General features: G+C 42.0%; 1 protein-coding gene across 4 annotated transcripts in view; it reads left to right on the top strand.

Annotated features, from left to right (window-relative positions):
• RAP1B (RAP1B, member of RAS oncogene family) overlaps positions 1–27,861 on the top strand; it is an 81,061-nt gene that overhangs the window by 37,469 nt on the left and 15,731 nt on the right. For 3 of the 4 annotated variants that reach the window (XM_038410665.2, XM_038410691.2, XM_038410674.2), the window contains exons 2-4: positions 3,891–3,977; positions 18,777–18,845; positions 22,186–22,242. In XM_038410665.2, the coding sequence (XP_038266593.1) occupies positions 3,921–3,977; positions 18,777–18,845; positions 22,186–22,242 (183 nt within the window). In that variant the 5' untranslated portion in view covers positions 3,891–3,920. Of the gene's footprint in view, positions 1–3,890; positions 3,978–12,548; positions 12,573–18,776; positions 18,846–22,185; positions 22,243–27,861 lie in introns of those variants that run through there. The other variant, XM_043493682.1, reaches the window with a different exon arrangement.

The following is a 27,861-nucleotide window of genomic DNA, read 5'->3' as shown; positions in this document are numbered from 1 at the left end:
ATTCTTGTACACTAAAACTCATTAGTTCACCCAGAACAATTGTTCACTTCCTAACTTGCAACATCCACTGTTTTTACAAACGTTGCTTTTAAAAAGCAGAGCTAGGACATTGACAATATAACTTAGTTTTTAACTAATCATTCTAATTGTACTATAGTCCATTTTATAAAAATAAAAACTGAATGAAACATTGCTATATAACTACTTTGACACACACAATACAAAATGTGCTAACTAGCAATGTCCAATTCTATGTACTTCCTATATTTTGATGTTTTATATTCAGAAACAAATTCTGGGCATTACTTCATCAAGTAAAGTTAAAATGACAATCCTGCAGCTTTGATTGTATACATGCTTGGTCAGATCAAAGTGATTCTTAGGTTTCCCATATCTGGTGTATTTTTTGTCTGTATATTACTTCTGTTATGCTGATGCTCTGTGGAGCAAGTGTACAATGGAGATTTTATCTGGAGCTCAATTTAAAACGTGGCTACTTGTCAAGTATCAGTGGGGTTGCTGACGTAACACCTCAGAGAGAGAGAGAGAGAGAGAGGGTGAGTGAGGTAATATCGTTTAGTGGACCAACTTCTCTTGGTGGAAGAGACAAGCTTTTGAGCTCCAAGTTTGAAAGCTTGTCTCTTCCAACAACAGAAGTTGGTCCACTAAAAGATATTACCTCACTCTCACTCTCTAATATCCTGGAATGAACACTGCTACAATAACGGTGTATGTAACTACATAGTCTTGCTAACAATGATGGTACCTTGTAGATGACTTGTATAGTATGAAATGAGGTTTTGGGGAGCATGGATAGACAGTATAGTAGCAAAGAGGTGAAGAACCATGGTAGTATTGATGCAACTATTCTAAACACAAGCAAAGCAATGGATGTTCGGGTAGTAGTCAATCACCAGATCAGCCTATTAATGAACTTCAAATATGAGTATTATGTAACTTCCATGCCATCAGGCATCCATTTCCTGAAAGATGACACATAGTGGTTTGGGTTTTTTTAGGTCACAGGGCATCTTGACTGTGTATGTGTGTATGAAAGGAAGGTTTTTTGTTATTTGTGGAACATCTTAATCTTGCTATGACTGTTGCTGGAAGAAATCCATAGATAATATATGCATTCCTGTTTAGAACTCCCTCAAGCTTTTACAACACTGAGTAAGGGGAGGATAAAAATGTATCAGCTTTCTAAACTTTTATAACTGCTAGTTGGAATCCTTTTTCCAGGCAAGAAGAGAGCTAACTATTCTTAAAGATATTTCCTTTATTCAAACTAACTGGGGGTATGCCTAAAGCATTTTTAATAAATTAAATCTCCAGACTTAGTGGAGGGTGGAAGCAAAATATTTTGGATAAAGAATAAAAAAAACTACAGTGGGTACATGCTACAGATTCCTCAGGACTAGACAGCAAAATTCCTAGATGGTTTTCAAGGACTTTGAAAATGGCAACACATATTAAGGCTAGTTTAGAAGGCCTTTGGGGCAGGGCTTAAGGAGCTATGTGCACTTAGTGCTATAAAATATTACCCTCACACTTCACACCTAACAGTTAAATATAGGTTTTATCAGAAGTTCCTATGTTAAGGGCAGCTTTCTGAACCAGAAATTTAGAATTCCAGGGATCTCTTCTAGACCCAGTGCCACTCAATATTTTTATCAATAGTCTGGAAGTAAATATAAAATAGCTGCTGATTTTAAAATCTTGTGACATACAGACTGGTGGAGTGGTAAATATTGATAACAGGGTAGTCACAATGATTTGGATCACTTGGTAAGCTGGGCCTGTTTGATCAAAGACAACTTGCTATCGCCAAAGGGAAGGTGATAAATCTAGAAGCAAAAAATGAAGGCCATTCTTGCAGAGCTGAAGACTCTCTCTCTCTCTCTCTCTTTTTTGAAGAGCAGTGACCCTGAAAAGGATTTAAGGATCACTGGTGGAGTTACAACTGAACATGAGCTCCCAGTGCAATGATTAGGGCTCTACCAAATTCACAGCCATGAAAAATGCATCATGGACCTTGGAATCTTGTCTTTCGTGTGCGTTTCCCTATACTATAAAGATTTCATGGGCACTACCAGTGTTTCTCAAATTGGGGGTCCTGACCCAAAAAGCAGTTGTAGGAGGGTTTGCAAAGTTTTTTTTTTTTGTTTTTGGGTGGGAGGGGTGTCACGGTATTGCCACCCTTATTTCTGCACTGCCTTCAGAGCTGGGCAACCAGAGAGCGGTGGCTGTTGGCCAGGCACCCAACTCTGAAGGCAGCAGCACAGAAGTAAGGGTAGCTATATCGCAACTCTCCCCCTACAATAACCTTGCAACACTACACCCCGCAACTCCTTTTTGGGTCAGGACCCCCTACAATTACAATACCATGAAATTTCAGATTTAAATAGCTGAAATAATGAAATTTACAATTTTTAAAATCCTATGACCGTGAAATTGACCAAAATGGACCATGAATTTAGGTAGGGCCCCAGCAATGCTGTAGCAAAAACAGGCTAATGTAGTCCTTGGATGTATAAGTAGGGAAGTAGTTAAAAGTAACCTTCCTTATTCCTATTATCTCTGCATATGGTAATGGTGAGAGAGATCATGAATATTGAATCCAGTTCTGGTGTCAACATTTTTCTAAGGATGTTGAAAAACTGGAGAGGGTGCAGAGAATACCCACATTTTTTGTGGGCTGAAAAGTCGTGCAGTGAGAGACTGAAGATGCTCAGTCATAGAATATCAGAGTTGGAAGGGACCTCAGGAGATCTAGTCCAACCCCCTGCTCAAAGCAGGGCCAATCCTCAATTTTTGCCCCAGATCCCTAAATGGCCTGTTTAGTTCCTCAAAAAAAAAAAAAATCAGGAGGTGACTTAATTATAGTATGCAGGTACCCTCACAGAGAAAATACCAGATATTAGAGGGCTGCTTTTTCTATCAGAAAGGTATAACAAGACCACTATTTAGAAGTTAAAGGCCGACAAATTCAAATTAGAAGCAAGATACCAATTTTTGATTAACCATTGGCACAAACTACCAAGGGAAGTTGTTTGTTTGGTTCACCGGAGTAACTGGATGAAATTCTCAAAGAACAGGCTTGTGTTGTACAGGATCAGATTAAATGATCTAATGGTCCCTTCCGACTTAGTCTGTGAATAGTGTCGCATATGTGTATGTGCCTCCATTATTAGAAAGCCTGTGTGTAGGTAAAGAAAATTGCTGGCTGCTTCCAAATACTTGAGAGAGAATCTAACTGTTCAGTAAACCGGTGGACACAATGGTGGAGACCTTTGGGCAAGATAAAGACATTCTAACCCAAAGCAGTGCAGTAAAAGCTACAAGCTGTTTTACAGAGTGGAAAAACTAGTTATTGATATATAATTAGTTGTACTCACAAGGCTGAAATATTTTGTAAGGGATCTTGGTGCAGGCAGCACATGCAGAGATGCATAGTGTAATACTTTGGTATTGAACTAGAAACAGTTTTCAAAAAGGTATAAATTTAACTGTTCTGGTAATGAGGAAAGTGTTCTGGAGGCATACTTTTAAATTGGTAGATAAGTAGAATTGCTGCTATTAACAGTAATCCTGAGTACAGGTTATGACTGCCAGTTAGGGCCTGTCATTTCCATATTGTATAGTAAATCAAGAGGCAGCTTGCTTAGATTATGCCTGCCTTAGTTCATGTAGTGGTAAGTATCCTGCAGTTATCAGCTGATATTAAACTAGTGTTAAAATTAGTTTTCTCAAACAGTGAACATCCAATAGATACATAGCTATAGGCATAATTACAATACATTAACACTGTAATATACTTACATTCTTGTAATGCGGTTGTCCTTTAGCAGAAGTTTGGGATCTAATTTTTTTTTGTGTGTGTATTTTAGGTATCAAGGGGGTGACTTAACACTTTCAACATGCGTGAATACAAGCTAGTTGTTCTTGGATCAGGAGGTGTTGGAAAGTCTGCTCTGGTAAGTGGTATTCCTTTAACTACTGGAACTAATCTCTTTTGAAGCAGTTTAGACTCTTCTTTTTCTACTGACTTGAGTCCTTATTTTTAGTTAGTAGGTAGGTGTACTTTCATGCACACTTCCATATGTGCATGGAAACTAATGACTTGCGTGTGCATGACTAGATATAGACACTCACCTCCCCATGTATATAGGCAAGCTTGGGCTTTGTGCATGCACATCCAGTATCTGGTGCCCATTTGTGTGAATGAATGTACACTTGCCAAACTGCTGGAAATCAGACCCTTAGTACTAAAAGGATGTTTAACTTAACCTTAGGAACACATTCTTTCTGATCTCATCAACTTGAAAGTTAAGCTTGAAATATGTCTGAGATCTAAGTTTTACTTTACCCATGTCTGGTTTTGCTGATGCTTTGCAGTCATAGTGCTTTTCAGCCATAGCTTTCAATGTTTTGCAAAGTAAGGAAAGTACATCTCTACTGCACAAGTGAGAAACTGAGGCTATCAAGGTGAAATAAGTTATCAAAGGTCACTCGTATATTTGATCAGTTACAGGGGTGGAAATGAACAGATTCTGGTCAGGTCAGTTCCCAGTTCGTTGGATGACTGTGCTAGCTACTGACACAATGGTGATGGGGTTTTTTGGTTCTCCCCCACCCTGGTATTTTCTTGGTTACATTCACCAGTATAGTGAGGAGATATACTGCTCTGGAAAACTTACTGAGGAGTTCATGCCTGATTGGTCACTGGTACCAAAGCCATTCTACCCAGTGCTGCAACTGAGTCTTGGAGTGGTATATTTTTGAGCCTCTCCCTGCCCTCTCTCCACCTCACTACCATCGTAGCTGAGCCTGCAGGGTTGGGCTTCTGCTTTCCTTTGGCTCTTGCTGCTGCTGCTGCCTCGTGAGACCAGGCTAGGAAAGAGGATGCTTCTGTTCATTACTTACTCTCCCCAAATGTCCAGAGAGTTGAGGAAGGAAGGAAATTCTGCAGTGGTAGACAAATGGAATATATTTCCCCGAAGAAGGGATGGGGAGAAGGGGGAAGGATTTCTTCAGATGGAAGATGAAGTGTTGATGGGCTTCCCAAAGTGCTTTGGGGTAGGGAGGAGCAGGAGAGTTGCACAGAGAGTGAGTTAATGGACAGAGGAAGGAAGGTTTCAAATGTTTAAGTAAATGTGATACTTAACCTGGCTAAGAAGGCATGTTCTGAAGTTGGGCAAGACCATAAATATTGCCTTTTGCCAGTCCATTCTATTCCTGGACTCTTAAATGAAGAAGTAATTTGGCCCTTGCCAGAGAATGCATAACACCACTGATTTAGACAGTATTTTTGTTGCTGTAATTTAATTTGAATTACTAATTGAAGAAACATAATACTTAATCTTTATGGTCAACAGTTCTAAGGGCAACAAATACAAAACCGAGTACAGCAAAGTTGAAACAGCATACTTGGGTTACAGTATGTATGTATACATACTGGTTTTGTAAAATTTTAATCTCACTTTTTCAGTTCATTCCATTTTGCCCACTTTTGCTTGGTTGTTAATCTGATAAAAGTAGTAAGTCTCTCCACTTCCTAATTTATGCTGGCCAACCATATTTCTATATTTAGTATTGGTGTGCAGCCATACTGTTTTAGCTATAGTGGGAGAATGAGGCCATTTGCAGGGACTCAGTTGTTATGCATCTGAGTGTAGAAATTGTCCTGGTTTGCTCTCAATTTGGGTTAAATTAGTGTTAAATAATGTTATATAAGTGGGACAGTGCAGCATATGTAAGTCTGGGGTGATGTACGGTTTTGTAAAATCAGATTTGTTTTTACCATTAGTGCAGATTTGGAATATCTCTTGGATTTATGCCTGTCAATAAATGAAGTGATTGACTTTTTTGTTGGTGAATCTATATTTGCACTTAATTTGCCTAAAATTTTCTAATTATCTTAACTCCAGTAGGCATTAAATCAGTGTCTTCATTATGAACCCTGTATTTGAGGTGGCTTATAACTTGCCTGCTTTTGCTTTGATGATTGATGTAAAAATTCAAAAAGGTACAATTTTGAGCAACTTGATGATGATAAACCTGTTCAGGAGCTTGTTTGTATTTTAAATGATAGTTCTGTGTGTGTGGATCCCATTGTAGGTGCACATATATTGGAGATCAGAGTCTTTTGAATAGCAGTGTCTGGGGCTGCATGTGTCTCCTTATATTCATAAAGGGCAGTCAACTGGAATCCGGTCTCAGTTCCATCTTGCTGCTCATGGCAACAAGACAATTTAGCAAATGTCCAACTTGCTACTCTGTAGAAACTTTGAAACCATTTTTAAACCAACTTTGTGAAGAAATTTTCATTTTCATGCTCCCATCAAATTAGATGCTCTGAAAAACTGTAGACCACCTTCTGCTGTGTACAGCAGGATGGGTGCTTAACACTAACCACCATGCCTTATGGCAAAGTCCAGACTTTCAGGTTTCATACCCTGCCTGTCCTGTGACTAACTGATCCCTGTCAAGGATGGACATAGCTAGTGCTTCTTTCTCTTCTGGTAGAGCCACATCCCAGAGAGGCCTTTGCGTGCAAGTATTCTTTCTCCAGCACCTGCAAATCCAGGGATGTGCAGCTCAAGCTGTATCTGCTAGGGCAGTCCTTGTGGGTCACTTGAGACCTAGAGGTGATGGTCATTCCAGAGCGATACCAGATAAGCCAGCATCAGCCAGTGCTCCCTCAAGTCAAGCACACGTTATACATTGGAATTGGGCAGTAGAAAGAGGGTGAAAAGGATGCCATCAGAGCTGGCACTAATGACTAGCCAACCCCCTCAAAGTCACCAGCTGCCCAGGCAGCAAAGCCAGCACTTCTCACTATAGAGGTGTCACTGAATCAAAGCCAGATATTCAAACATTGCTCCAGGCGCTAAGGAAAATTACAAAAAGAGGAGACCCAACATTACTCCAAGGACAGAGCCTTTACGTCCTCAATCAAAACTAGAATGGCCTGGTGGAAAAGAGACGCCATGGTGACCTCTTTCCTGGTATTGTAACTGAGCCCAGTAAGGGCTTGAGATTTGTCTTGGAGGGATCCATATCCCTTCTGGAGACATTCCATTTCCACTAGGCCTGGGTGGCCATCATAGATGACAAATGGGCATTGAACATCTCTCAAGGCTACCCTATACATTTCCACTCCTTGATCATGTACCTATCCCCTTCCCTTTTCAGGGACCCGTCTCACAAGAGGCTGTTACAATTAGAAGTGGTGTCATTGCTTTGTCTGGGAGCTCTGAGAGGTACCTATGAAGTATAGGGGAAGAGGCTTCTACTCCAAATATTTCCTTGTCTCAGTGAAGAAGGGGATTCTCTGTCCTCTCCTAGATCTGAGAGACTCACAAATACTTACACCATCTCAGATTCAGAATGGAAACACTTGTATCCATCATTCTGTCTCCTTCCACCTCAAATTGGCTCAAGGACAGATCTCGGCAGGAGATGGCAGCAAACCTAGCCTGTTCTTTCAACTGGGTTTTTTAGTGAACTAAGAAAAATAAGCCTTCAGCCTGTTAGATAAGACTGTGAACACTGATCGATTCCAGGTCAGTGAGTATACCTTGCCAAAGACGGTCTTGTGAATGCATTAGCTATTACTTTAGATAAAAGTAAACCCAACAATGATGGTACCTGTGTTTGGGGCTGCTAAGCCATATGTCAGCATGCTCATACGTAATGTTGCTTGCTAGACTTCACCTATGGCAGTGGTCACCAACCAGTCAATCGCGATCTCCTGCGGTGCAGCATAGCTGCCACTAAGGCAGACTCGCTGCCTCTCCTGGCCCCACATCGCTCCCGGAAGCAGCCAGTGCAAACCTGGGGGGTGGGGAGAAAGGGCAGGGGTCTCCCGCCGCACTCTGTTCCTGCCTGCAAGCACCATTCCTGCAGCTCCCATTGGCCAGAAGAGCTGTGGGGGTGGTGCTTGCAGAGAGGGGCAGCACGTGGAGCCATATCATCGTCCCTCTCCCGGGGCCGCAGGGGTGCATTGGCCCCATCTGGGAGCAGTGAAGGGCCAGGGTAGGCAGGGAGCCTGCCTTAGCCTTATTGTGCGTGCCACTGACCAGGAGCCACCGGAGGCAAGTGCTGCCCAGTGGGAGACTGTACCCCATTCCTGAGCCCCCTCCCAGAGCCAGTACTCCATCCTGCATCCCAAGCACCACCCTGATCCTCCCAGTGCCAGCACCCCAAACTCTCTTCTATGCCCCAGCCTGGAGCCCCCTCCTGCATCCAAACTCGCTCCTAGAGCTTGCACTCCTCACTTCCTCCTGTACCCCAACCCCCTGTCCCAGGCTCAGCCTGGAGCCTCCTCCCACACTGCAAATCCCTCTGCCCCAGCCTGGTGTGTGTGAGTGAGGGTGGGGGAGAGCATGCAATGGAAGGGGGAGGGGTGGAGAGGGCAGGGCCTCAGGAAAGGGGAAGGGTAAATCCTTGGTTGCCCTTAGATTCAAAAAGTGACCTTGGGTATAAAAAGGTTGGAGACCACTGACTTATGACCATTCCAGCTCTAACTCAGATAGGTCTATTTGCTAGCAAAACACTAAATAGGACTGACATGGTGGAAGGAACCCAAAAATAGGACAGGAGCCCTCCTGGACAATCTGCATATGCAAGAGAACTGGTCCCCAGAAGACCTGAGACTCTTCCATATCAGTGTCTTGGAGCTCTAAGCCATCAGGCTAATCTGCATAGCTTTCCTGCCTATTTTTCAAAAATCCACCATGCAGATTCTGACTGGCAACGTGCAAGGAAGCATACACTCATTTCTCTTATGTCTGGAAGCTATCTAGCTCTGAGCATGATGCCACCAGAACAGAATAACTGGTTGGCTTTTCACCTCCCAGGAGTCAGCAACAGCCTGGCAGACTTCCAGAACGGACAATCTAGTACCACTCAAGTGGTCACTGTAGAGATCAGTCATAGCGCCATGTCATAAATATAAAGGGAAGGGTAAACACCTTTAAATCCCTCCTGGCCGGAGGGGAAAACCTTTCACCTGTAAAGGATTAAGAAGCTAAGATAACCTCGCTGTCACCTGACCAAAATGACCAGTGAGGAGACAAATGCATTCAAAACTGTGGGGCGGGGGGGACAAAGCGTTCTCTCTGTCCGTGTGATGCTTTTGCCAGAACCTGAACAGGAATGCAGGTTAGAACTCCTGTAAAGAGTTAGTAAGCAATCCAGTTAGATACGCGTTAGATTCTGTTTTGTTTAAATGGCTGATAAAATAAGTTGTGCTGAATGGGATGTATATTCCTGTTTTTGTGTCTTTTTGTAACTGAAGGTTTTGCCTAGAGGGATTCTCTGTTTTGAATCTGATTACCCTGTAAGGTATTTACCATCCTGATTTTACAGAGGTGATTCTTTTACCTTTTTCTTTAATTAAAATTCTTCTTTTAAGAAGCTGATTGCTTTTTCATTGTTCTTAGGATCCAAGGGTTTAGGTCTATGTTCACCTATGCAAATGGGTGAGGATTTTTTTTATCAAGCCTTCCCCAGGAAAGGGGGTGTAGTGCTTGGGGGGGGAGGGGGTATTTTGGGGGGAGAGACGTTTCCAAGTGGGCACTTCTCCTGTTCTTTGTGTAACACTTTGGTGGTGGCAGAATTTAATCTAAGCTGGTAAAAATAAGCTTAGGGGGTCTTCCTTGCAGGTCCCCACATCTGTACCCTAGACTTCAGAGTGGGGAAGGAACCTTGACATGCCAATATTCCTGTGTTGGCAGATCCTGGTGGTATACTTGTTCAGTGATAGGTGTCAGAACTCTTGCTCAGAGGAGGTGTGAGGTTGGGGTCATTACTTGACACCTTCCTTTTGTAGTGGTCACAAGGTCTTCTATATGCCTTTTCATCAATTTCCAGGGTAAAGTCAAAATCAAATGACACAACCACAACCATGCTTATGCTTCCCTAGTGGTAGAGAGTTTTGGTTGACAGATCTTCTACAAATATCTGTTCAGCAACCTGTCTCGGTCGCAGACTGCCTGGATCTAATCTCACAGCACTGTGGCCAGATACTGCATCCAGACTTGACGGCAGTGCACGCGGCAGTGAGGTTGTTAGCTGAATACCACACACCATGACTGCTGCCTACATATCCTATAATTAAAGAGGTTCTTGATATGGGCAGCCCAACATAGACTAGGTCCAGACCAACCCTCGACAACAGATTCTGTACTATCTATTGCACGTAAAACAGAGTGTCTTTCATTAAGTTTTGCTACGGTCAGCAACTTCAGCTTCCCATCCTCCTGTATAGTCATGCTATCTTTTCTCACCTAATGGTATCTAAGTTTCTCAAAGACCTATTGCATGCTTACTCACCAGAGACCCTCTTCCCACCAGGAACCTCAACAAAGTCCTCCTTAGACTCATAGAGCCTCCCTCTGAATCTCTTTTGAAATGTTCTTTTGAAGGTGTTCTAATGGCTATCACTTTAGCCAGAAAAGTGAGCAAGCTTGAAGCACTTATGGCTGAAACTCCCCATATGATATTCCAGAGGACTGGCATAAGGTAGCATTAAGTCCTCATTTATCTATCCCACACTGCATCAGGAGAAAAAATTGTGCACCCATTCAGTGTCTCCAGGACTTCGTGCTATTATGTTGACGAGACTAAACTGTTCAGACTGTCCCCATCTGTTTCTGGCTATAGCCATGTGTTCAGGCCATCTCTTCACAGAGAATATTGAAATAGATAACATGTCTCATATTCCCAGCTGGCTACTACACCTCTCCCACCGAACATTGACTCCCTTCACCAAAGCTCAAGTGGCATCCTTCTCCTGCTTCAAAAATGTGCTGATAGAAATCTGCAAAGCTCTCTCCTTGACATGGAATAACTCACTGATGGTCAAGCATTATGCTTTGGACTTGGCTTTGGACCTGGCTGCTAAGTTCAGGAGAGCAGTTCTGAAATACTTTTTAACTAACAGAGCTGGTACTCCTCACTGCTACCATCATGAGCAGGATACTGCTTGTAACACATCTACAGTGGGGTGTACACTGACGCATTCAGGAAGAAGAGACCTGCTACTTTCCCTACAGTAATTGTGGTTCTTCAAGATTGTCAGTGTAGAACACACACACACACACACACGTACGTGTGTTCCATCTCTACTTTAGGAGTCCTCCACTATCAATCTCACATGTAAGGGATTCTATTTTTATCACAGCTAAAGGGAGGAAGAAACTTGTAGGACCAAGGATGGGACACAATGATGGATCTGCTTTCTGGAGTTGCAGGCCACCGGTAGATTGCTTTTTGGGGCAGCAATTACTTGCTAGCAAGTTTTTTGTTCTGTCAAACTCTGCCACTCACAATCACTTGCTGAAAAAGATTTAGATCTTACAAAGCGCTTTTCACCCGAATATCAGAGCGCTCTGCAAAGATGGGTAAACATCATTATCCCCATTTTACAAATGGGAAACTGAGTTACAGAGAGGGGAAGATTAGTAAAAGCCAAATTAGAACAGAGGTCTCCAGATTCCTGTCAATCGGACTGATTTAAATATGACCCCCTTCTTGGTAGGGAGATGTGCACATTTATGTTCAAGTTCTGGGTAAATTACTAACGCTGGCTTCATCTTACTAGCAAGTCTAAACTCCGTCAGCATCTAATATCTGAGTGTTCTGAGGTTGTTGTGTTCTTTGATACAGGTGTTTGACACTTTTTTTAAAATCCATTCTGAAGTGCTTATAGTCTTATTTCCCAAATTATTGAAAGTTGAATTTTCCCTCCAGGGAAATCAGTTGTGCATGCAGCATCCTGTCCACTGTCAGCCAAAGTTAATAAACTTGATATGAAAATGAATAATAAGATTGGTACTTTGGCTTTTCAATTTAAAATAAAGCTGTTGCAAAATCTTCAGTCTCCTGCACCAGAGCACCATGGAATTTAGGTCTAGCATCCCCTGGGTTACGTGGGTCTCAAACCTAGAAAGCAAAGTAGTGAGATGAGATTGGGAAGAGCATAGAGTAAAAGAAAATGAGCAGACAATGTAGTGGAGACAAGATTATGCAGGAAATCAGACGTAGAATTAGTTTTTGGGGAAAGCTGGAGGAAGATATTGGCTACAGAGCAGGTTGGAGAAAACATTGGATATATCACACAAATTCACTGAACGCTGGTGAAACTTTTTGAAAAATATATTCACTCTACAGTATTTGCAGCTCTGACTGATATCACGACTGCATGCAGTAACTTTAAGGCAACATATTGTGCTAAGTTTATGAATCTGTTTATATATCAAGGTAGGCCAGGATTGTATGCAACTCCATGTGGGGGAGGATTGCTACAGCATTATTAGGAACTAAGAACAGTGGAAGGTGGTGGTAACCTGAGTGAGTAATCTTAAACTCCTCCAGAGAGCTATTGCACTCTCGGGGAAGCTGGGTTTTACAGAGACCAACAGAAAGAGCTTTTGGCATGTAAAGGCAGTGTTTAAACTGACTCAGGAACTTCTTTTTGATTCAGCAAACAGGGCCTTCTGTCCAGGAGGGAACCCTTGCAAAAGGGTTAGAAAGACTTTGGCTTCTAGGGCCCCATAACACTGGTGGGTGACTCCTGGTATATTTAATGTTTGATTTAAAATGTTTGTTTTTATTATGTTTTCTGTAATGTTTTTACCTTAAGAATAAATGTGCTTGCTTAGAGCTGTGTGGTAACTTGTAATTGCTGACAATACACTGTTCATACCCCTTGGGGACAGAGCTCCAAGCAGGTACGGTCGTTGCCCTGGGACAATGGCTGGAAACCTAACTAAGCGCTCCTGGAGTGGACCTGCGGGGAGGGAGGGAAGAGGCAAAAAAGGTGCGGTTACCCTGAAACTCCTACTTAGTGCATCCCTTGCATTGATTATACCTTATTTCTTTGCTGTGCTCCCATTTCTTTATCTATGATGCATCATGCTGCATCTTTCTGAGGGCTCAGTTCCATAAAGCTCAGTTTACTTTTACTGTTTTTGTTCTCTGTCCTTTCATGCCTGCTTATGCATGCATGCCCGCCCAGATCTTGGAAAATGTACCAGACATCTTCTAGCCAGAGAACAGACCTACCATCTATAGACTAATATGAAAGAGGTTATTACTTTGGCTGTCAAAGAGCCAAAATGAGGAACTCTTGCCTCTCTTCTGCCCACGCTAGCTTCTGGGAAAGCAGAAGGTTTTGGGCTTCCTACTGGAGTGCTGTCCTTAAATGTGTTTGAAGGTCTGGATTCTTCAGAATTTGATGGTACTTACCCAGGAAAGCTTCCTACTCTTCACACTGTTTTTTGGGGGTTTTTTTCCTCTCTTTCTTTCTTAGTGTTACCTATGATAACTTCCTAGTATAGACTAAAGTCTTTTGATAGGGAACTAAGGCACTTTTTGGAGCAGAAGTCTATTCATTATGGATAGGCTTAACCTGAATATCGGCATAAAAAGAAACCCTGCTGTTCAAAGAGGCAGTTTGGAAGGATATTTAAACAAGAACAAGAGTCCAAGGATGGAAGGTTTTGACACTACATGAGTCCTAGAACTGTAGTATATAAACTGAATAGCAAATTGGTTAAATGGTTGTATATGTAATAAAATTAAATTATAGATCTTGATGGTGAGAACTTCCTAAAGAGGAACACTTAAGGTGTTGCTTTTCGGTATATTTAAGTTAAAGTAGGCCTGTTACTGAAGTTGTAAAACTTGCTACTGATAATACTGGAAACATACCTTGAGTGACTGCCTCTTCAGAAATAAATCTAAATGTGCTAGGAGAGTGGATTGTTAAATGGTAGGTGGGTTTTAATACTAGCAAATACAGAGTCTTGAATTTATAAATCGTAACCATGGTTTTGGCTGGGAGGTTCCCCCTCTGCCCGCAGCAGCTGGAAGCTGCAGGGGGGACACCCACCGGAGGCGTTGAGGCTGTTGCCTGTGCTGGAACCATGAGGAGGGCCCCCTCAGGAGTCTGTCACATGTCACTGGAACCTTGCAGAGGGCCTGCTGGCTGCTAGTGCCAGAGTCCTGCAGCCCCTGGGGTTGAAGCAGAGAAAGTCAGAGGTCTCTGGAAGTCACAGATTCCGTGACTTCCATAATCTCTGTGACATAAACAAACATAGCATTAATCATAAAGCAACAACTGCAGCAGCCACATATTATCCAAAATGTAAAATTTCTACGATTCTTTGACATGTGACCTTTCTGATTGTTAATAGCTACAAATATTGACTCTCTTTCCAAATATTCTCTATCGGGTTGTCATTTGTTGGTGCCCTAAAACATGAGTTCTCTTCTTTCCCTTCCCTTCCCAATACACATGAGAACAAGGAGTAGATAGATCTGTATGTAGCATTTTGGGGCAGAATTGTGAACTGTTTTCACCAGCCTCGGGTCCCTTCCAGACAAAATGTGGTCCGCCATTATCATACCACCGTACAGAATCAAAAGGTACATGTAAGAAAACTGAAATATTGCATTAAAAATATTGCACCTGTATTTGCAAAGAAGGGAATAAAATCTGAGCATTTCTGGGGCCACTAAATGGGAGGTCTGTGATTGTAGTTTTCATGGGGCCCCAAACACCAGCTGCAATAAAACCAAAAATGACGGTTATCAGCAAGCTTGCCTTCAGTTAGTCCCTTTATGCCAGTGGCTCACAGATCTCCCAACTGAAACTATTCCCGCTCACTCCTATCCATCATGACACCCTTCCTTTGACATTTACTTTTGATAAACTCAACATGTTTCATATTGTCAAAATCCTTGTCTGAGTATTTTGATTGATTGATATCTAGTACAATGGGAGCCTTAATCCCATTTGGGTCCTTAAGTGTTAAAAAATGTGCAAAAACACTAGAAAGAAGAAACTAGAAAGCAACTAATTCTTTTCTCAAGTGTATTTGTCTCTACAGAGTTGTTCAGCTGCCTTACAGCAACCCATAATATTCCAAAACAGAAGTCTCATAGCACTTGCTGGTGGTCTGTGGGGAACTGGGTTTTTGCACCATGCTGATGTCTCCTTTCCAGGTGTTAAATGGCATCTGAAGGGATCTTATGAACATGTTATGTATTTTGAGATCTTCTATGTAAGCAATTTGTGGAATTGCCATGGCTATGACAATGAATTTGAGGGGAGGTAGTCCATGAGACCATGCCTTAATTAAAATATGGCTTGGGCTATGGAATCATGATCCATAGCTCTCCCAGCATGCATGGGAACTATGAATGTTCTGGGCTTCAGGATTTCAACTTTTTTTTTGTGCGCTTTAGCTTATATCATAGAATCATAGAATCATAGAATATCAGGGTTGGAAGGGACCCCAGAAGGTCATCTAGTCCAACCCCCTGCTCAAAGCAGGACCAAGTCCCAGTTAAATCATCCCAGCTAGGGCTTTGTCAAGCCTGACCTTAAAAACCTCTAAGGAAGGAGATTCTACCACCTCCCTAGGTAACGCATTCCAGTGTTTCACCACCCTCTTAGTGAAAAAGTTTTTCCTAATATCCAATCTAAACCTCCCCCATTGCAACTTGAGACCATTACTCCTCGTTCTGTCATCTGCTACCATTGAGAACAGTCTAGAGCCATCCTCTTTGAAACCCCCTTTCAGGTAGTTGAAAGCAGCTATCAAATCCCCCCTCATTCTTCTCTTCTGCAGACTAAACAATCCCAGCTCCCTCAGCCTCTCCTCATAAGTCATGTGCTCTAGACCCCTAATCATTTTCGTTGCCCTTCGTTGTACTCTTTCCAATTTATCCACATCCTTCCTGTAGTGTGGGGCCCAAAACTGGACACAGTACTCCAGATGAGGCCTCACCAGTGTCGAATAGAGGGGAACGATCACGTCCCTCGATCTGCTCGCTATGGCCCTACTTATACAACCCAAAATGCCATTGGCCTTCTTGGCAACAAGGGCACACTGCTGACTCATATCCAGCTTCTCGTCCACTGTCACCCCTAGGTCCTTTTCCGCAGAACTGCTGCCGAGCCATTCGGTCCCTAGTCTGTAGCGGTGCATTGGATTCTTCCATCCTAAGTGCAGGACCCTGCATTTATCCTTATTGAACCTCATTAGATTTCTTTTGGCCCAATCCTCCAATTTGTCTAGGTCCTTCTGTATCCTATCCCTCCCCTCCAGCGTATCTACCACTCCTCCCAGTTTAGTATCATCCGCAAATTTGCTGAGAGTGCAATCCACACCATCCTCCAGATCATTTATGAAGATATTGAACAAAACGGGCCCCAGGACCGACCCCTGGGGCACTCCACTTGACACCGGCTGCCAACTAGACATGGAGCCATTGATCACTACCCGTTGAGCCCGACAATCTAGCCAGCTTTCTACCCACCTTATAGTGCATTCATCCAGCCCATACTTCCTTAACTTGCTGACAAGAATGCTGTGGGAGACCGTGTCAAAAGCTTTGCTAAAGTCAAGAAACAATACATCCACTGCTTTCCCTTCATCCACAGAACCAGTAATCTCATCATAAAAGGCGATTAGATTAGTCAGGCATGACCTTCCCTTGGTGAATCCATGCTGACTGTTCCTGATCACTTTCCTCTCCTCTAAGTGCTTCAGGATTGATTCTTTGAGGACCTGCTCCATGATTTTTCCAGGGACTGAGGTGAGGCTGACCGGCCTGTAGTTCCCAGGATCCTCCTTCTTCCCTTTTTTAAAGATGGGCACTACATTAGCCTTTTTCCAGTCATCCGGGACTTCCCCCGTTCGCCACGAGTTTTCAAAGATAATGGCCAAGGGCTCTGCAATCACAGCCGCCAATTCCTTCAGCACTCTCGGATGCAATTCGTCCGGCCCCATGGACTTGTGCACGTCCAGCTTTTCTAAATAGTCCCTAACCACCTCTATCTCTACAGAGGGCTGGCCATCTCTTCCCCATTTTGTGTTGCCCAGCACAGCAGTCTGGGAGCTGACCTTGTTAGTGAAAACAGAGGCAAAAAAAGCATTGAGTACATTAGCTTTTTCCACATCCTCTGTCACTAGCTTGCCTCCCTCATTCAGTAAGGGGCCCACACTTTCCTTGGCTTTCTTCTTGTTGCCAACATACCTGAAGAAACCCTTCTTGTTACTCTTGACATCTCTTGCTAGCTGCAGCTCCAGGTGCGATTTGGCCCTCCTGATATCTTTCCTACATGCCCGAGCAAAATTTTTATACTCTTCCCTGGTCATATGTCCAAGCTTCCACTTCTTGTAAGCTTCTTTTTTATGTTTAAGATCCGCTAGGATTTCACCATTAAGCCAAGCTGGTCGCCTGCCATATTTACTATTCTTTCGACTCATCGGGATGGTTTGTCCCTGTAACCTCAACAGGGATTCCTTGAAATACAGCCAGCTCTCCTGGACTCCCTTCCCTTTCATGTTAGTCCCCCAGGGGATCCTGGCCATCTGTTCCCTGAGGGAGTCAAAGTCTGCTTTCCTGAAGTCCAGGGTCCGTATCCTGCTGCTTACCTTTCTTCCCTGCGTCAGGATCCATGGACTACTGACTGAATTAAAACCTTTTTCCCTGCAAAAAGACACTAAAGGGAAAATGTTGCACCAAACCTGTCTTAAGCTGGCTTTGACATAGAAGGAATCCAGAGTTTATGGTAAAGGGTAATGGAATCTTCTTGCATTGGTATTGCAGTTTTGATGTTGAGTGGTAGCCCCTATGCTCTTAGCCACTGGACTTTTTAGTCAAAGATCCACAAGTCCCACACCAAAGTATGCCAGTGTCTCTGGCCTACACAGATACCCTCAGTGTGTCAGCTTCTGGAATTCTGCCTATCCAGTTTACAGAACACTTCTCCCTTCCTTCCCCCGCCCCCAGAAGGCAGACGGGGGAGAAAGACTTGGCCTGAAGTTCAGAGTTCTAGAACAGGGGAGGCCAACTTGTGGCTCCGGAGCCACATGCAGCTCTTCAGAAGTTAATATGTGGCTCCTTGTATAGGCACTGACTCCAGGGCTGGCGCTACAGGCGCCAACTTTCCAGTGTGCCAAGGGATGCTCACTGCTCAACCCCTGACTTTGCCACAAGCCCTGCCCCCACTCCACCCCTTCCCACCCCCTCCCTTGAGCCTGCTGTGCCCTCCCTCCTCCCTCCCCAGCCTCCTGCATGCCACAAAACAGCTTATTGGGAGGTGCGGGAAGGGAGTAGGGAGCTGATGGGGGGGGCTACTGATGTATTACTGTGGCTCTTTGGCAATGTACATTGGTAAATTCCAGCTCCTTCTCAGGCTTAGGTTGGCCACCCTTGTTCTAGAAAATATTGACAGCCATTTAGTAGTCCAGGATACACATTTTGAATTTATAGTACTAATAAAATAGGTTGTAGACAATACAAAACAGCTCTTGAATTTGTGTTGAAAACTATACAACATGTGTTTCTATCTAATTATATTAAGTTGACTTTTTCCCCGGGATATGTAAATAACTATTTCATAGTAATGTTAGTCTTTCAGACATAGATTGTGAACTCATTTGCTCTAAACAGTCCTATTTTAAAAATGACTTATCCACCCTAACTTGGGTGGATAAATACATGCAAGTATTAGAACATGGATGTACCTCTAATGCATTTTGTTTACAGTCTGGAGGAAATGTCTACCTGTTGTTGTCTTATACGTATTCAGATATTTTACACCTAGACATATGTCTGCCTTCAGGAGGTATAGGAACGTGCTCTTGGCAATTGAATGTACGCTTAGAACAATATTGTGTGTTTAAGACTTTTCTTTATATATTTTGACATTATATAAAGTTGTATAAGGGAACTTCTTTGTGTTGCAGACTGTACAATTTGTTCAAGGAATATTTGTTGAAAAATACGATCCTACGATAGAAGACTCCTACAGAAAGGTAATGCAATGAATTAACAGTGATGCTACACTAACCATACAAGACAAAGATCATTTTTGAAACTCTAAAATGAACACTATTTAAAAAAATTAGCAAATATTTGACCATAAAATCTGAATGGTAAGAGCATTAAACACATCTAACATCACTAACTCATTTGACATCTATGAAGTGGAAATATTCATGAGTCAATGAACCAAAGCACATGATTATCAATATGGCTTCGGGTGATGACAGCCACCTTTTTGAAGAGCCTACCTAAAGAGATAACGCAAGTACAACTTTCATATATTGCAATTTAAGCTTAAATGTTTTACTGTCTATAAATAAGTTAATGTGCAATATCAGGATGTTAAGTTTGATGTCATGATACTGTGCATAAACGATAACACCAATTCAGTCATAAATTCCTTGATAAAATCCAATGCTGAATGCTCTAAACATATCAAAGTTTAGGCAATTATTACACCCTACAGTAACACAGAAATACTTGATCAAGATACTTACAAACGGACTAGACCCGAGGTGTTCAAACCCATGTTGGTTGGCTCCAACTTGGTAAGGCGGTTACTAACAATGAACCCTTAAAAGCTCACCTTGTTTATATCCTCCGAATAAACAAGTAATGTCATTGCCAGTTGCTAACTTTAGCTAAGAATCAGTTTGAGGTTGACCTCTTTCCTGTCCCAGAGTAGACACAATTTTAGGACTGGGCCCCCTTCAAAATAACATTGGTATATTAAAGGTTACTTTCAGTTTTTAATCATATATCACAAAACCACATCTGTTTGTCTGTTAGAACCAGTTTGTAACTTCATCTGTAATTTAGAGACCCCTTTTCATAGAAATCTTTCTCATTAACCACATTCTAAGCTTAGCCTTCTCCCCAAAACTTGTCTTGCTCTAGATGCCAGATTTGTTCTATCTTTTGAATCTAATATTTTAAAGGCCTTGTCAATTTTTTCCTATATTTTCAAAGCCTTTCCATGACTGCTAAAAACCCCTTTATTTTACTTAAGGAAAATGTATGTTTTGTAGTTTTAATTTCTATATGGGAGGCATTGAACAGAATAGGATTTGACTCCTACTGAAAGCTGTGTACAAAGATGGGTTGGTGCCTAGTGTTGAAGTTGGGGAAGTCCGGCTAGAGTTAGTAGTTAGTGCAGGGTTGCATTAGTGAACTCCTAAAACAGTGGTTCTCAAACTATACCATAATGAACCACTTGAGACCATTCATTATTTTTACTTCGAATGAAATATTAAAATAGCCTTACCTGGATGCCCTTTGATGGGTGAACGTGTGTGTGGCTTAACCAGTTGTGGTAATACTGATCCAGACAAACTGCAGTGACATGAGTATCCCTTGTCCTGTCTTCAGCTGGAAGGGGGGGTGGGGGGCTCATCTCTGACCTGTTCCCTGTTGTCTACCTCAACTCCCTATTGTCAAGGCACTGAAGCAGCTAGATGGTGGCTTTGTGCTACCTCGGTGATAAAAGGGGAATCACTGAGAGCAAAGAATATCCCAGACTTACTGCTTTCCTGATGACCAGGTAGAGTCACTGTAGTGGAAAATTTTACTCATGTGAGATTTGGTCTAGCTCTAACTATACAGGAAATCTAAAAGAATCTTTTAAACAATTTGATTGTACTCTTTTTAATCTCAGCCTTGAAAGTAAGGGGCAAGAATTTCAGATCCTGTCCAGTAACTGTTGGACCCTCACCACTTCAAAGCACCTGCAGTAAATTACACCAAAAATGCTAGCAAGCATTATGAAACTGGTGAAATGTTCCTTACTGCATGTATTTAGATTATTCAGCAGCTCTCACCTTAGACTTAACATTTGCATGTATTTGAAAGATCAGTTTTCAAAAGAAACTAAAGCCACTAATTGTTCTTATGAAGTATGAAAAGATCAAGTGGTCTCACATTAATCTCTGCTTCTGTTAATGAGGGTTTTCAACTAAGATTCATAACAAAAATTAACATCTGTCTGACTACATGTGGTCCTGGAATGACTAAGAATCCCATGGATTTTTTTCTCTGAATTGATCTGATTCTGGAAGTCGTACTTAGTCTGAACAATATCAATACACTTCCTTCAAGCAAAGGCAATACCAATGACATTCTAACTTGTTTTGTGGTTTCTGTGCTTTTGAAAGCATTGTTTTGGCAATTGCTGTAGTTATGTACACACCTTTATTAAATCTTAAATAATATTAAATAAAAGCTTTACATAAAGCAGATTACAGTCTGAACTTCAAGTATTAAACTGCTTTTTAAAACTTCAGAATTCAATTACTACAATATCTAAATTATTTCAACTTACTGTTGACTTGAGATTTCAAGCCAAGATGTCTTATAAAAGAAGAGTACACCACTTAACAGCATACCTTCATAGTACAGTAGTGGCTACTGAAAAGGCCTTATACTCTTCAGAGGGAGAAGAAAATGGACGAAATGTGAAAAAATAATCTTAGTTTTAAATTGGTTCAGAAAGGAAGCCTAAACTTAAAGTAATGACAGGTTTCAGAGTAGCAGCCGTGTTAGTCTGTATTCACAAAAAAGAAAAGGAGTACTTGTGGCACCTTAGAGTAACATTTATTTGAGCATTAGCTCTTGTGAAAGCTTATGCTCAAATAAATGTATTAGTCTCTAAGGTGCCACAAGTACTCCTTTTCTTTAAACTTACACTGTCAATCATATATTAAAAAACTAAGTAACAAGGTCCCTTAAACTTATCAATTTGCAAACAACTCTGCCAATCCTCCTTCATGGGTGGAGTGACAGATGAGATGGACCCATATACCTTGAAGGAAAGAGATGCTGTCATATTATTGCACGTTTAAAGCAAACTGATAAGTGATAATTCCCTGATATAATCTACTGCCACTTCTCCATTGATCCACATTGCCCTTTTAATGATCATCAACATGCCACTTTAACTTTCTGGCTTTTGATATGTGCTTTTCCTCACAAATATCAAGTGTACGTGCTTGCTGAGAATGCCTGTTGGACCAAGTACAAACTAGCTGTGTTCTCTGCTTATAGCAGACTGTAAAGATTTATAATACTCTTTAGTATATGGGTAATATTTTCAAAAATCCCTAAGTACTGCTTTCAATATTTTAGGCTCCTAAATCACTTGGGCTTCTGAAATCTTTTATCTTTATCTCCTGCTTTCAGAGTACATGCACAAACTTATTAAAAGCCAGGAACTTATTTTCCTTACTTTGGCTTATGTATTATTAGATTAATTTTAAAGGGAAACAAGTTGCCTATTTGACAGTCTTTATTGTTTTGAGAAGACAAATTTTCACCTGATCTTTGTTTCCTTGACAGCAAGTTGAAGTAGATGCACAACAGTGTATGCTTGAAATCCTAGATACTGCAGGAACGGTATGTATATGTATTACACTCAAGCACTTTTAAATACTTCCAAAATAGAAAAGTGGAATGACAATCAGTGGTGGTACACTAGTTTTTAATCATTTGCTGTACAACACTGACCACATTTACTCTCCCCTACACATAGCTCTTCACCTGCCAGTATTTAAGCAAAATTGGAAGTAACACTGCAGAAAGTAAATTGTATGCTGCTTATGATTCTTGCTTTACCTCATAATAGGAAAACGTAAAATTAAGTATTATAAGCAATATAGGCCTTGTTAGCCCTCTCTAAGGGATAATTCACCTCTATGTAGGAATCTTAAATTTAGCCCAGAAGGTGGTAATCCTGATTTCTGATGGGGAATTCTCTATTCCAGGGGTTGGCAACCTATGGCACGCGTGTCAATTTTTAATGGCACACTGCTGTCTGCTGGACCTGGGCAGACAGCAGCCTGCCACTAAAAATCCTGCCCGGCCTGGCCTGCTCTTTTCTGCCCACCGCTCTCTCCTTGCAAGGCTGGCAAGCTTTCCCCTCCCCCAGCCTCTTCCCCCAATGTGCTGGGTTCCTGCCCCTCCTTTTCTCCCTCCCTGAGGCCGATCAGCTGATGGCCCTTGCTATGGAGGGGGAGAGGTAAAAGCGGAGCCACAGAGCACTCTCTGGTCCAGGGACCTTGGGGAAGGGGGTGGAATCAGGGCATATCCCCTCCAGCCCCTGCCGTGAGCCGCTCAGGGCAGGGGTCTGGGAACACCCCCATGACCCCAGCCCACACCCCCAGCCCTCTGCCCTGATCCCTGCACCCGCCCCACACCCCATGCCCTGACTCTTGCACCCCACACATCCCCACTCCCACCCTGAGCACCAAACGGGAGCTCCTGCGCACTCCCCCCCATTCCCACCTGCACACCTTGCACCAAATGGGAGCTGCCAAGGTAAGCGCTCCACACCCAAACCTCCTGCCCCAATCCTGAGCCCCCTTCCTCATTCTAGCTCCTGGCCAGACCCTGCACCCCAACCCCCAGCCTGCTCCTTCACCCCCAGCCCTGTTCTCAGAACACTCTGACCCTCATCTCAGTGCAGAGAGAGGAAAAGAATGCCTAGAACCAGGGAGAAGGTAGGTACCTACTCTATGTGGACAGGGTTGGGACTCCAGACCGGCAGCGGGCTGAGCGGGGCCGGCAGCTGGGACCCTGGCTGGCAGGAGTCGGCAGACGGAACCCCAGACAAACAGCGGGCTGAGCTACTCAGCTCACTGCCAATCTGGCGTCCCGGCCGCAGGCCCCGCTCAGCCTGCTGCGGGCCTAGGTGAATGGAACCCCAGGCCGGCAATGGGCTGAGCAGGCCAGTGGCATCAGATCAGCATTTGAATTTTTATTTTTTCTTCTTTAATTTTAATTTTTTCTTAAACATTTTGAAAATCTTGTTTACATACTACAATAGTTTAGTTATATAATACATAGACTTTTACAGAGAGACCTTCTAAAAAAACATTAAAATGTATTACTGGCACGCAAAACCTTAAATTAAAGTGAATAAATGAAGACTCGGCACACCACTTCTAAAAGGTTGCCGTCCCCTGCTCTATACCTTGTCCTCCCATGAGGTATGGTATTCTTGTTTTATTCTAGTCTCTTTTCCTGGCAGCCAAAGTTGGGCTTAAGTGGGGACTTGTGAGATGTATAGGCTTTGTGCTGATCCTCTATACAGGAGTGAATTTCACCTTTATGGCCTGGTCCAAAAACAGTTTTAGTGGACTCCCATTGACTTCAGTGGGTTTTGGGTCAAGGCCTTTAGAGCAGACCTTCCCCCCCCCCCCCCCCCCCCCCACAACAACCATAACAGCAGACTGGTCCAGTAACACTTCCCTGGGAATTAGCAGCAAAGTTCTCCTTAAATGTGTAAAATGAGATGGATCGAATGGCCTTTTTTTCCAGAACAGGTAATGCTTTTATCAGATGTGGTTGTAGCAGGATGATATGAAAAGGCAGAGGCATGTCTCAGTTGCATTGCCTTCTGTTGCTTTCATTTTTCAACATTATTCATTCAGAGTTTTATTTCCCTTAAATTATTTCTCTATAGTTATATTAAGTTTCATTTTTCCTATGTTGAATCTAGTTTAACATTTTCACCGGGTTTTTCATTCTCTGTTTCTTTACTATTTCTATCCAGTGGTGTTTTTTCCCCTGTAATTATGAAAGCTCTGAATGTTGCATAATATACACTCTCCAAAATTAGTGCCCTACTGCTTCCCTCATCGCATCATCTTTATTCACTTCAGCAGGGAGCTTAATGTCCTGTTCATGTCACCTAGCTCCTATTGGGTCTCAGCTTATGTTGATGTCAATCACAAGGTTTTTGGCACATGTTGTAGTCTTAAGACTACAGTCTGTGTATTGTATGGTAAATCCTTACCGTGTTATAAGTTTCTCTACTAGGGTGTTTTGGCTTCTCCTTTTAGTTAAATGGTTACCCCCTAATGATTTAACTCTGTTGTCAGTTATAATGTAAATGGCGTATAATACATTCATTTATGAACCAAAACATTAGGTTTAGGCACATTCTTTTTAAAATGCATCCTTTAGCATGACTGACTTGGTTTTCTTGCTAAAATTGAGTTGAATAAGTTTAGCCATCTTTTTCTACTTTATCTGCCAAAACGGTGGCTTAAATATAGAACTCTGTTAACTCAGCACTTCTGTTAGGTGGTTAATTTTATGGTAACTAATTCATAAACTACTATTTTGCTAAAAACTCCCCATTGTTCTGTAACTGGGTCTCCCATGCCCACAGTTTGGAAGAATCCTGAGGGTGGTTTTTTAGAAAGCCCTCCCCCCATGGGTTTTATCAAACATATTCATTTTTTTGTAAATTGACCCAATACCTGTTTACGGGGTTGTTTTGTTTGACAGAAACAGGGTTTTTACTTGAATCTGTGAATAAAAACTCATAACCTGTAAGAATAAAGGGAGGAATGAGACCATCAAAATGCTTGTTATGGCTGTTAAGCAATAAATTATAGAACTGTTAACAAGCATAGAAGGGAAGGTGAATGGATGGTGAGTGGAGTAGCTAGTGAGTGAAATGTGCTGTCGTTTAGATATTGAATATAGGGGTGTGGATGGAGTTGGGAACTATTCTGGGTAGATTGTGTTGTAGGTATCTGAAAGTTTTAGTTGTTTGTCTGTATTGGGCCTATTTTAAGCTCTCTGATTCAACTTATTCAGTGTTGAATTCACAAGGATGGCTGATTCTCAGGGCTTGTCCCCACAGACAGCGGTGCAACTGCACCGCTTTAGTGAATCGGCTACTATGCCTACAGGAGAGCTGCTTTCATTGGCATAGTTAATCCACCTCCCTAAGAGGCAGCAGTCCACACCCCTGAGCAGTGTAATTATACCGATATAAGTACCAAATCTCATTCTAACTGAACTGAAAGTGAAAAGCTGCAATTGTGGGTATAGGAATTGTCAATCAGTATGAATTTAACTAAAGCTGAAGGAAGTGGAAGGAAACAAGTGATTTGAATGGACCGAAGTAATGAAAGACATTTAAAAGTAAAATGTATAAGTGAAGTATTCATGTGGAAAGGAGTCTCCGTCCTCTCAAAAGGCGTGGAATATCACCAAGATTTTTCAAGATCAAATGTATAATTGAATGTAGCTTCCACTATTGAAGTGGAAGAACAAAAGATTGAGTTGAATCCTCCAAGTGAGATACTTCTGATGCCAATCTTGTTGAAATGAGCCATGATACACTGGAAGGCCTCAAACAGGAACTTATCTTCAGAATCAGCTTAATTCAGAAACGCACACTATTCATCTTCAGCACCCTAAAATTGTAAAGATCAATGGTGTTAGTTCCATAAAAGTGAAAACTTGAACTTTTTATAAGAAAAATTCCAACCTATTAGGTAAACATTTGACTTCAAAGTGGCACAAAATTAGCAGTTTAAAGAAATGACTGAAGCATTTCACCTTGAGTATACTTTTCCACACATTTCAGCTTGTAGCTCCCACGCTGGATGCTGCAGCAGAAGAAAGGAAAAATTAGAGGAATAGCTAAATTGTAACGTGTAAGATGGTTGGTGTAATGTATGAAATGACCCAATAATGTCTACAAGCATCCACACGGGGAAAAATGCACTCCTTGTTACTGCTATTGATACTAACCTGAAAAAAGGATAGAATGTTGTTCAAGTAGCTAAAGATGACATCCAGTAATGCAGATAAGTGTGACAGATCTTTGCCACTTGCTCAGACAGTGGAAAATAAAACGAGACTTCTCAGGTACAGTCATTCTGAACTTCTGGTATAGGGATGTTTAGCACACTATCCAAACCTCCATGGAGAAATAAACATTTAATGTAGTCCTAAAGCATGCAGCAGTTGTAGAATGACTTGAACTTCCACAGTGTGCCTCATACATGATGGCATACTATTTCCTGTTGGCATTTGGGACTCTCTGGAAGGCTATATTTCCAGTCAACTAGCAGGTCGTGTCAGTTTACATGGACCATGAGGACTCTGATCAAAATTCCACAGATTTTTACATGAGACTCAGTTTTTTGCAACTCTACTCTCTGTAAAGTTCTGCAGGTGCCAGATGCGTGGTGTTGGGTATTTTTGTTTGTTTTTGTGGGGGTCCATCTCAAAAGAAATCTGTCTAGATCTAATTAACAAAACTGGAACAATGCAAGCAAGAAAAAATCATAGAACTATGGAACTTCTCCATTATTTAGCCAACATGAATGATAAATAACAGTGTACTCAGTTTAACCGCATAGAGTGATCAAAACTACTGGGATAAAATCATTTTTATACTAACCATGCTAAATACTCCGCTTATAAGAATCATTTTGGGACAAGCTGACTACATGTAATATGATACTCAATCAAGTGCAATGACATGTAATAAGCCAATAAAGCTGTTCTGAATTTGATTGCATCTCGCATTATTAAGCGTGTAGTGTGTATAAAGTTTAATCCCTGTGTAGAGAAAAAGTCAAGTTTGTGAGAGTTGATATAGCAGGAAAAAGACTTTCTGTAGATGAAAAACACCACCACCTGGAGTCCTATGATCGTTTTCCCAAGACTAGCCAGAGATGCAGCTCAGAAACTGGGCATTCCGTGGCCTATATCGTCTGAGTCTCAAAGATAGGGAGAGAGGGGGAAAAAATCAGGCAAATCACGAAGGGTCGAGGCAGCATTTATAAAGTGGATCAAAAATGCCAGAGAGAAATGCCCCCTAAGTGTTCTGTTGGTGATGCAGAAGAACTGGCAGTGGCACTGGGCGCTACCGACTTCAAGGCCTGCTCTGGCTGGTTTGAGCACTTTAAAAAATGAGAGGGGATTGTTTGTTTTTTAAGAAAATGCATGGAGAATTCAAGGACCTGGACATTGGGTCACATGAAGAATGGTTAGAAAACAAGTGGATTGAAATGAAGTTGAAGATTTGTTGAAGATATTTGGAATGCAGATGAAAATGGAATATATTTTCACGCCCTGCCTGATGGCACTCTCACCTTAAATCAGACAATAAAAAGAGCAAAAGTCTAAAGAGAATTACTGTTCTGGTCATCTGTTCCATGACTGGTAAGAAAAAGGACCTTTTCATCATCTGGAAAAGTCAAA

The sequence above is a fragment of the Dermochelys coriacea genome, chromosome 1 (genome assembly GCF_009764565.3).
Source record: "Dermochelys coriacea isolate rDerCor1 chromosome 1, rDerCor1.pri.v4, whole genome shotgun sequence".
NCBI classification, from domain to species: Eukaryota; Metazoa; Chordata; order Testudines; family Dermochelyidae; genus Dermochelys; species Dermochelys coriacea.
The sequence above is the reverse complement of the archived record's forward strand: the minus strand, read 5'-3'. Positions and strand labels throughout refer to the sequence as shown.